The sequence below is a fragment of the Oreochromis niloticus genome, linkage group LG22 (assembly GCF_001858045.2).
Source record: "Oreochromis niloticus isolate F11D_XX linkage group LG22, O_niloticus_UMD_NMBU, whole genome shotgun sequence".
Classification (NCBI taxonomy): domain Eukaryota; kingdom Metazoa; phylum Chordata; class Actinopteri; order Cichliformes; family Cichlidae; genus Oreochromis; species Oreochromis niloticus.
In genome coordinates this window covers 23,994,396-24,002,705 of record NC_031985.2, presented here as the reverse complement: position 1 = coordinate 24,002,705, position 8,310 = coordinate 23,994,396, and the positions used below count along the sequence as shown (strand labels likewise).

The window sequence follows — 8,310 nt, the reverse complement described above, 5'->3', positions numbered from 1 at the left end:
CCCTTTAAATATAATAACTCATTTATAGTATTTGTTATTCAACATTTTTATGTTTGATGTTTTATTTTAAACCCCACTTTAGAGTTGCACTCCTAATGTTTTATTGTTTGGTCTGACAATAAAGCTATTACATTCTATTTTCTTATCTGCGATCAATTTAAATGATTTTTAATTTTAACCTGTTTTTTCTACTCTTATTACTATTACTTTAATTACTACTTATAACTTACTATATTATTTTTCCACCCATGATGAACATTTCACTCATTTTTAGCTCAGATGAAAGGAAAACACGCATTCAATTGCTACTCTTCCTACAGTGTAGATGAGAATTTAATCAGAGTTCAACACATTGATCACCTAATGCAGTGGTCCCCAACCCTTTTTGCACCACAGACCGGTTTATGTCCTACAATATTTTCACGGACCAGCCTTTAAGGTGTCGCAGATAAATACAACAAAATAAAACCAGGACCGGTACCAAAAAAAGAAGAGTTATTCATAACACACGGGAAAAGACCCAGGGAAAGGCGAGTTAGCAATAAAAACGATAAAAAATAACAATAAAAACCGATAAAAACCATAAAAACCATAAATTTCACACCCAAGCATCAACTCTTGTGGCCCAGTACCAAACTACTCATGAACCGGAACCGGTAGGTGGCCCAGGGGTTGGGGACCGCTGACCTAATGTGTCTTCACCCAAACTGTGATCAAGAGCAGGGTCATATTTGTCATTTCACAGGCGACAACCTGTGAATTGTGACACAGTGTGAACTGGATGACTGTTTGAGTATGTGACCAAAGGAACAATGGGAACTTTCCCTGCTGCCTCAAAAGAACATGAGCAAGTATGACACATTTGAAGAAAAGTCATTTTCCCCATGCTCTTAATTTGTTCCTGTCCCTCAACGCAGAATAACTTAAACAGCTCTAAATTTTCTACATGTTATCACACTTCAATTACACTTTCATTATTATCGGTTATTTCATTAAGATAAACTACACTCCCAGAGTTACTTGCAACAGGTTCTGCACATTTTTACACTGATGGATTCATTTTCTTTGCAGGGCACTATCTCTTGCCAGTGCCACAAAAGTTGGACAACAATTCCTTTAACCAGCAACTACCAGTGCATATCTTTCACTTGTTCACCACTGTCCTTTTTATACATTATTGGTCACCAGTTTTGAACACAAGACTGAAGTCCACAGTTTTTTCAGTGTGCCTGCTACTCACTAAGACCTTCAGTGTGCTAGCCCACTACAAGTTAGTCCCTATGCTTCATACCCGACTTTTTCCATTGCTTGGGTTACTTTCAGTATTCAAGTAGTCAAACGAAACAGTTTTTAATGTTATTCGATGAAGTATTGAATAACGTTTCTCATTCACTTTTGTTTCAGCCCTGTCATATAGAGGGCATTCACAGCTGTAGCACTTTAAACCACAGACTTGGATAGAACTATACTACAGAACAGAAGCCAAATTCTCAGTTTCATTTTACTAAAAAAAATGTATTTGACCAGATGTTTAAGTTGTCCTGTCTCTCACACTGTAGGCCGAGTCCGTCGTTCGTTCTTTATCTGATTAAAAGTCATTTTTACCAAAGCATGCCGGTGTTTTATGTTCAACACAAATCAGAATAAGGGCTTCTCAAACAGAGCACTCCAAATCTCTTGAACTGGTGCACACAACGCTACACTAAACTAACCAGCACCACTTTGATGTAACAGTACTTTAAAAAAAGAAAGGTTAGATAAGTTCGTTGCTCCTCATTTTCATAGCATGAGTAATACAGTTTCAAACCACAGCCTTTTTTTCCCCCTGGGCCCTTTTTTATCATCATGTGCCAAGTACTGAAAACATCCACAGTTGTGTAGCCCCAGCACAGCGTCACTACTACAGGCAAAATAAAAATATAATATCCTGCAGTGTGACATTGAGTAAATCACCGTAAATGCAGGTTGTTTGTTAAAATGTTTTTTTGGCCAAGTGGGTGTTCGTCAGCATCCTTGTGTGAAGTGCGGGGCAGTCATGTCAGATTTCTTGACAACAGCTTTTGTGTAGAATTTGTTAAATTGTGTTTATTTAAAGCTTGTTTAGGGTTAGTTTTTGTATTGTAAATTATGTATTGGCAGCTCCTTTCTTAAAATCAGCTCGAGGACAGAGTAAATCTAGTGGACCACAGGTCACTTGCTGTGTCTTATGATCACGACTAAAACCACACCTTACAAGTTAATTGCAAAATAAAAGAATGACACAGATTTCACAATAGCTGATTGCACGAGTAACTAAACATGTGCCTTTAAATTGCTGAACTGTTCTGGGTGCCTCAAGCTGTAACTTTTATAGATGTTTTTTAGCATGACCAAATGATTGGACAATTCAGGACAGAGATAGGAAGATATGTAGAGAATTTCCTTAAGAGAGCAATGCTGTTTGCCATCTTGGAAACAATATGCTCAACATGATCAGACTAAAATAAAGAATTATTTAAGTTAAAACCCAATAATTTAATTCTATAAATCTCCTTAACTGAGATCCCAACCAGGCAGAGTTTTCAGTCATGTGACTGACTCACCACCCTGACAGGCAAAACATTACTCCATTGTCATGACCATTGGTTGAGTGTTGGTTTTTTCACTTGTCTTGAGCCAAGACTGCTTAGATCATCGATCCATGGAGGAAAAACAAAGATATGAATTTTGGGGACTTGTCTTGCATATTCTGCCTCTGCAGCTTTTTAAAAAAAATCCCTGTAAGTGGTGACGTCTCTCCCAGAGCTCCAGTTTTGCTGCATCTACGTGCATCTAGTAGAGAATTCCTCACCTTACACTGCTGCTTTGAAAGCTTTCAAAGTACAGACAGCTACATGTATTTTCAGTCAGTATGTGTAAATAATAAACATAATCTTATGTTTTGTCGACTTGTACTTACAGTGTAGTGCCAGAAAAGTTCTCGTAGCATTAAATTGTCAGATTGGTGTGATTTGGACTGTAAGGCAGGGTTAGGAGAGGTGTGTTCACATGTTGTTGACATACTCTGCACCATTCTGGCAGGTGTAAATAAACGTTGATTTGTGCATCCGATAGCACAGCAACTATCTGGCATTTTGGCTAAGTTAAACTTGAAGATGTTCAAAGACTTGACACACATCGGCGTGTCCCAGGAGCTTTAGCGTAATGTGAAAACTATGGATACATGGGTTCTGTAGCGTGCGTTAGCCAGAACATTCCCGTTGGCCAGTACAATGCATTTAATTTTGGCAATTTTCAAAGCCAGTTTAGTACATTTTTGACCTCGTGACTGGCCTGCTGGTTGCTGTTGCAGCTGATTATACAAATTCCATTATTGTGAAATGGTTTTCAGAGGCATGTGCTCTTTGTTCTCCCTGTGGTCACATTTCAACTTTTTCCTGATGCCAAGAACAAAAAGAGAAGCAGTGAGAAAAAGAAGCAATTCACTGTGATATATTCGTTATAACTTCCCATTTCAATTTACAGCCCACAAAGCAGTTTTCTTGGATAAAGCGATCTTGTATATTAATCGAAAGTCAAATCAATTGCTAAAATGCAGAATATTTGATCATTTTCTTTGCAAGGCACCATCTCTTGCTAGTGCCAGAAAAGTTGGGCAACAATCCCTCTAACCAGCAACTACCAGTACATATCTTTCTGTCCTTTTTATGCATTATTGGTCACCAAGTTGCAGTTCTGAACACAGGACTGAAGTCCACAATTTAGTGATCTTGTACATTAATTGAAAGTCATATCAATTGCTAAAATGCAGAATATTTTTCTAGCCCTTCCAAGGGATAGATGTTTTTTTTTTTAAATAACCAATTTGAATGATTATTTCAGTTTGTTTTTATGTGTAAACGTTGATTGTTGTGGATGTGGATTTTCTGTCTTTATGGGGCCAAGACCAGTGCTGCAGGTTTAGCTAGCAATGACCAGAAGAAGACAAGAAGAACTTGGCTCCAGTCGATAGTTATCTTCATTGTATCTTCAAGACCGTTAAAGATAGCAGCATTCACATAATATATATTTTGTTTAAGAAACACAAGAAACTGAAAGTAAGTATGATACAGTACTTGGTACACACACACATACCCACATATATGCATGCCAAATATTCTGATGTTAAATAACCATCAGTAACCGACAGGTTTTTTTAAAAACATCTAGTGATAGTTGTAAACACAAGCGTTTGTAAACCTGTAAGCATGGAACAAAAGAAAAAAACAACAATACTCACAAGACCTGTAGTTTTCTGCTCTTTTCTGTGCAGTAACAAAATTAAGCAATGAAGCATCTGCTGCCTGTCACCTAACGGCTCTTCACTTACATTTATTCATTTCATAACACGTGAGCTGGATGAGATCCAACTTTGATGTAACAAAAAAAAAATTGTTGTAGTGCCTCATAACTCTAGTAACACCTTTATATATAATAATATTTTGCTAAAAGGAGAGCTACATTTATTTTTAATTTTATGACTTTTTTCTCTCAAGTGTGGAGCCGAAACAATGGGAACTGCTAATGTCGCAATAAAACACACACCAGTGTGTCATTATTTCCCACACTGCTCATTTCACTCTGGGCGGCTCCAGTGATGTATTTTTATATTTAAATGAAAACATTATGGAGAGTCGGAGATGAACATTTTGCATCTTTAGCATGAGTTTGGACCTTTAATGCGTAGTCTTGGGTGCTTTAATTTGTTCTCAAAATGCAACAACTTAAATAATCATATCATGTGGTAGTCCATTCAATAATTGGCTGCACCTATTTTCATTGGAGGGCACTATCCTTAGCTAGTTAATCTTTTGGAGCAACAACAACAGGCTACCAATACATAAACCCTGAACCTTCCTTCCTCCAAAACACATATCGTTCTCTTTTTTCAACACGGTAGATTAATGGCCACCATGGACTGAAGTTCACACTTTTTTATTTTTATTTTTTCCCCCCAGTGTCCTGCACTCATCACCATGCTAGCCCTCTACAAGTTAGCCGCTGTGCTAATTACCTAAGGTCTTCCATTGCTACATGAGGCTGTTTTGCTTCGGCTGTGCGATGACTTTGTCATGAACTGCTATCAAAACACTTGGTATAGTTAAGGCATACTTAAAGCTCATCCCTTGCTGTAATTGTTGTAGATATGTGATTTGATTTGAGATTTTCCTGTAACCAAGACCAGTGTTGCAAGTTTAGCTAGCAATGGCAAGAAGTGGAGAAGTCAGCTCCCGCAGATGTTTATCTTCAGGGTTCTAAGAATGTTTAAGACAGCAGCGTTCACATAGCCATGTTGTGCAAGAAGGTACAATAATTGTGACAAAGGTGGTGTGTCTTCTTGTTGTTGTCGTACCATCTCTTGTTTAACATAACAGATGTCAAACCGACTTGAACATAAATAACAAAGACAATCCTGTTGAACCATGCACAAAATAGGCAGAAATTTATGATTTATATGTTATTTAAAGTACCACATTCAGCCCTTAAAGCTGGCGAAAATGATCCAAAACAACACTTTTTGGACCAGATGTTTGCAAGTTGCATCTAGCTAGCACTACAGAAGAGAAGCGAGCATAAGGGGAGCAGTGTTTTATAAAATCCAGCATTTCTAACAGCTCAACAAATATTTGCAAACACGCAAACTGTTTGTGTGCAGTTTGTCACAAAAGTGTGTCTGCTAGCTAAAGGTACAGGTTCTACATTTGAGCGAGGGAAAAAAAGTTAATAACTTCAGAGATAGAGAACGATGTGAGAAAGACAGGACGGGAGGGGAAGAAGAGGTTATATACAAAAGTAAGGACTGCTCAGCAACTGTGATAAATAGTACTCAGTACTTCAATCTGTACTTCTACATATTGAAGAACGTCTGTACTTTTGCCAGCTCTGTTGGACTTTGATCGATAGGTGAGGCTTACAGACCCAGTCCTTCTTTCTTGTGCATATACAATCATGTCATATGAGGACTTGTGGAGACTGTATATTAAGCTGAGCAAATACAGCAGTTAAGTAGTGGATTTGAACTTTTGCAGTTCCAGAAATTTTCAAAACCTGTCTGTCTTAATATGAGAGTCACGAGATAGAGGGGTGTTACGTGAAGTTAATCTTTCATTCTTACTCAGTGGGAGTGTCTGACCTGTACTATATAGAGCTGTGTGTGTGATACAGCAGAGGGGAAAGTGTGAAAGGCAACACAGGAAGCTGCTGAATTTCTTCACTGCCTAAAGGTAAGGGATTAAAAGAAGTGAACTTTTTTGTAAAGTGGTTTATGGTTTAGTGCTTGCTACTAACATTGTGCGTTAGTGTGTCACATTAAAGTTACAAAGTCTGACCTTTGTAGTTCAGAAAGAAAAAAATCTGCAAAGTCATGTTGATTCTGTCTTCCAGATGTTGAGGATCACTCTGTGTTTGTCATTCGGTGTGTTTCTGTGGGGATTTGCTTCATCCTCTATCACATGTCCTGATGGGAGTACTTGTTCAGACTCCGCCACCTGCTGCAAGGCTAAAATCGGCTTTGGCTGCTGCCCATTTCCAAATGTAAGTCAGAAACTTTCCGTCAGTGCAGTAACTTGATTGTTGGTTGTTAAAAAGCTCTGCTGGTCTTACTTACTTTGCAGGCCATGTGCTGTGCCGATCTGCTCCACTGCTGCCCTTCAGGATATCGCTGTAACCTGGTTACCATGAATTGTGAGAAATTAGACCAGCCGTGGCTGACCATACCCATGGTGAAGAAGGAGGCTGCGGAGAAACCAGCCCCACCTGAACTGCCTGGAACTCCACTCCAGGAGCTTAAAGAGAGCCAGGTCCCAGATCCAATAAAGAGTTCAGTGGTCTACTGTGACAGTTACACCTACTGTCCTGATGGCACTACTTGCTGCAGACACCCACAAGGAGGCTGGACCTGTTGTCCCTACTCTCCTGTGAGTCATTCTAAACACTCTTGTGCAATAAGACACATGATTGTAATAAAATTCCTTTTGTCTTCCACTGACATGAAGCAAGTTTGCAGCTATAATAATTATTCTTTTGAGAGACTAAAAGTGTTTTTTGCAGGGCAAATGTTGTCTGGATGGCTACCACTGTTGTCCAATTGGATTTGACTGTGACCGCACCTACACGCACTGTGTGAGGGAAAAACTCACATATCCTTTCCTCCGCAAGCCAGCAGTGCCTTCAGCACCTGCCTCCCTCATCCCAACTTCAGAGGACAAAGAAAACTAGGAGAAGGTAGGAAACACCACACTCTAACCACCTTCACATGTGGAGAACATCCTGGGATAATTTCACTGCATGACTCACTCTTCAGATCAATTTTAAAGGCTAAGGACCTTTTTTTGTTTACTGGTGTTTTATCAAGTCATGTGATGCCAATGCACACCTGAGCACTAACCAGGATTTAACAACAGCTAAATGTACTGATAGTTGTGGGCTTGGTCGCTGATGTTGACATACTGTGACATGATGAACCTTGTGGGGATGATATCACAGGGAGTTATTACTGACTCATTGGCTTTCTTCAGCTCTGAGTATTTTTTCTGCAAGGTTTTGCGGCTTTGAAAGATTTTAATAAATCCAAAGTACACTGGCTTCAGACATGCAAAAAGCATGTAGCAGCTAAATACCCACAAATCTCCAACAGACAACTTAATATTTTGCTTTGATTCCAGTTCAGTGTCAGCAGTAGAGCTTATTTGAAGAGTGGCTTATAGATGGTTTAGAGTACAAAACACATTCTGACCAAAATATTTTGTTCTAACTGAACAATTTGTAATCATTTCAGGGACACAGGAAGCAGATTTTCAGCTGCTGTGACTATAGATGTACCTGCAACCCCTCCTGCGTTATGGTAACACATGCTGAGATGGCTTTAAAGTCCACTGTGATAGATTTTTTTGGTCATTTTTGTTAAAAATTGTCCTAAAATTCTTTTTGCCATGCTGAAGAATAGTACACAGGTCTAAAAAAAAAATAATGAAAATTAAATTTTATACTTTCAAATGAACATTTAATCTCTTTTTGTTTTAATTTGTCAGAAGGTTCAATAAATCATCCACTTTCAGAAAATTTTAATTTTCTGGCAATTATTTCATGGATGAAGGTTTACAGGGTTAAGCTAATGTTACTGCATATTTTATAATTGAGAGTCACCAAATATAGTTTTAGTTATGGAAATGTGCTTTTTATCTATTCCATTGTCTTATATTGCCCGTGTGACTGAGTGTCAGTGAGTATAGACCAGCATGTTGAATTTAAGGTAGTAAGGTGAAAGGCTTGATTTGTTTCTTCCTTCCTTTG

At 38.5% G+C, this 8,310-nt stretch overlaps 1 protein-coding gene across 1 annotated transcript; it reads left to right on the top strand.

The window, feature by feature from the left end:
- Window positions 1–6,205: 6,205 nt before the first annotated feature.
- granulin (progranulin) lies at window positions 6,206–7,973 on the top strand. Its single transcript, NM_001279700.1, has 5 exons — window positions 6,206–6,242; window positions 6,403–6,552; window positions 6,633–6,935; window positions 7,069–7,242; window positions 7,796–7,973. Exons 2-4 carry the CDS (start codon window positions 6,403–6,405, stop codon window positions 7,234–7,236), a joined length of 621 nt encoding a protein of 206 aa, NP_001266629.1. The 5' UTR covers window positions 6,206–6,242; the 3' UTR covers window positions 7,237–7,242; window positions 7,796–7,973.
- The last annotated feature ends 337 nt before the right edge of the window (window positions 7,974–8,310 follow it).

What these genes read in the sequence shown, in the direction of transcription:
- granulin (NM_001279700.1), top strand. Translation starts at nt 6,403, where the DNA reads ATGTTGAGGATCACTCTGTGTTTGTCATTCGGTGTGTTTCTGTGGGGA. An exon ending in GCTGCTGCCCATTTCCAAAT is followed by an intron (nt 6,553 to 6,632) that starts GTAAGTCAGAAA and finishes CTTACTTTGCAG; the next exon opens with GCCATGTGCTGTGCCGATCT. An exon ending in CCTGTTGTCCCTACTCTCCT is followed by an intron (nt 6,936 to 7,068) that starts GTGAGTCATTCT and finishes TGTTTTTTGCAG; the next exon opens with GGCAAATGTTGTCTGGATGG.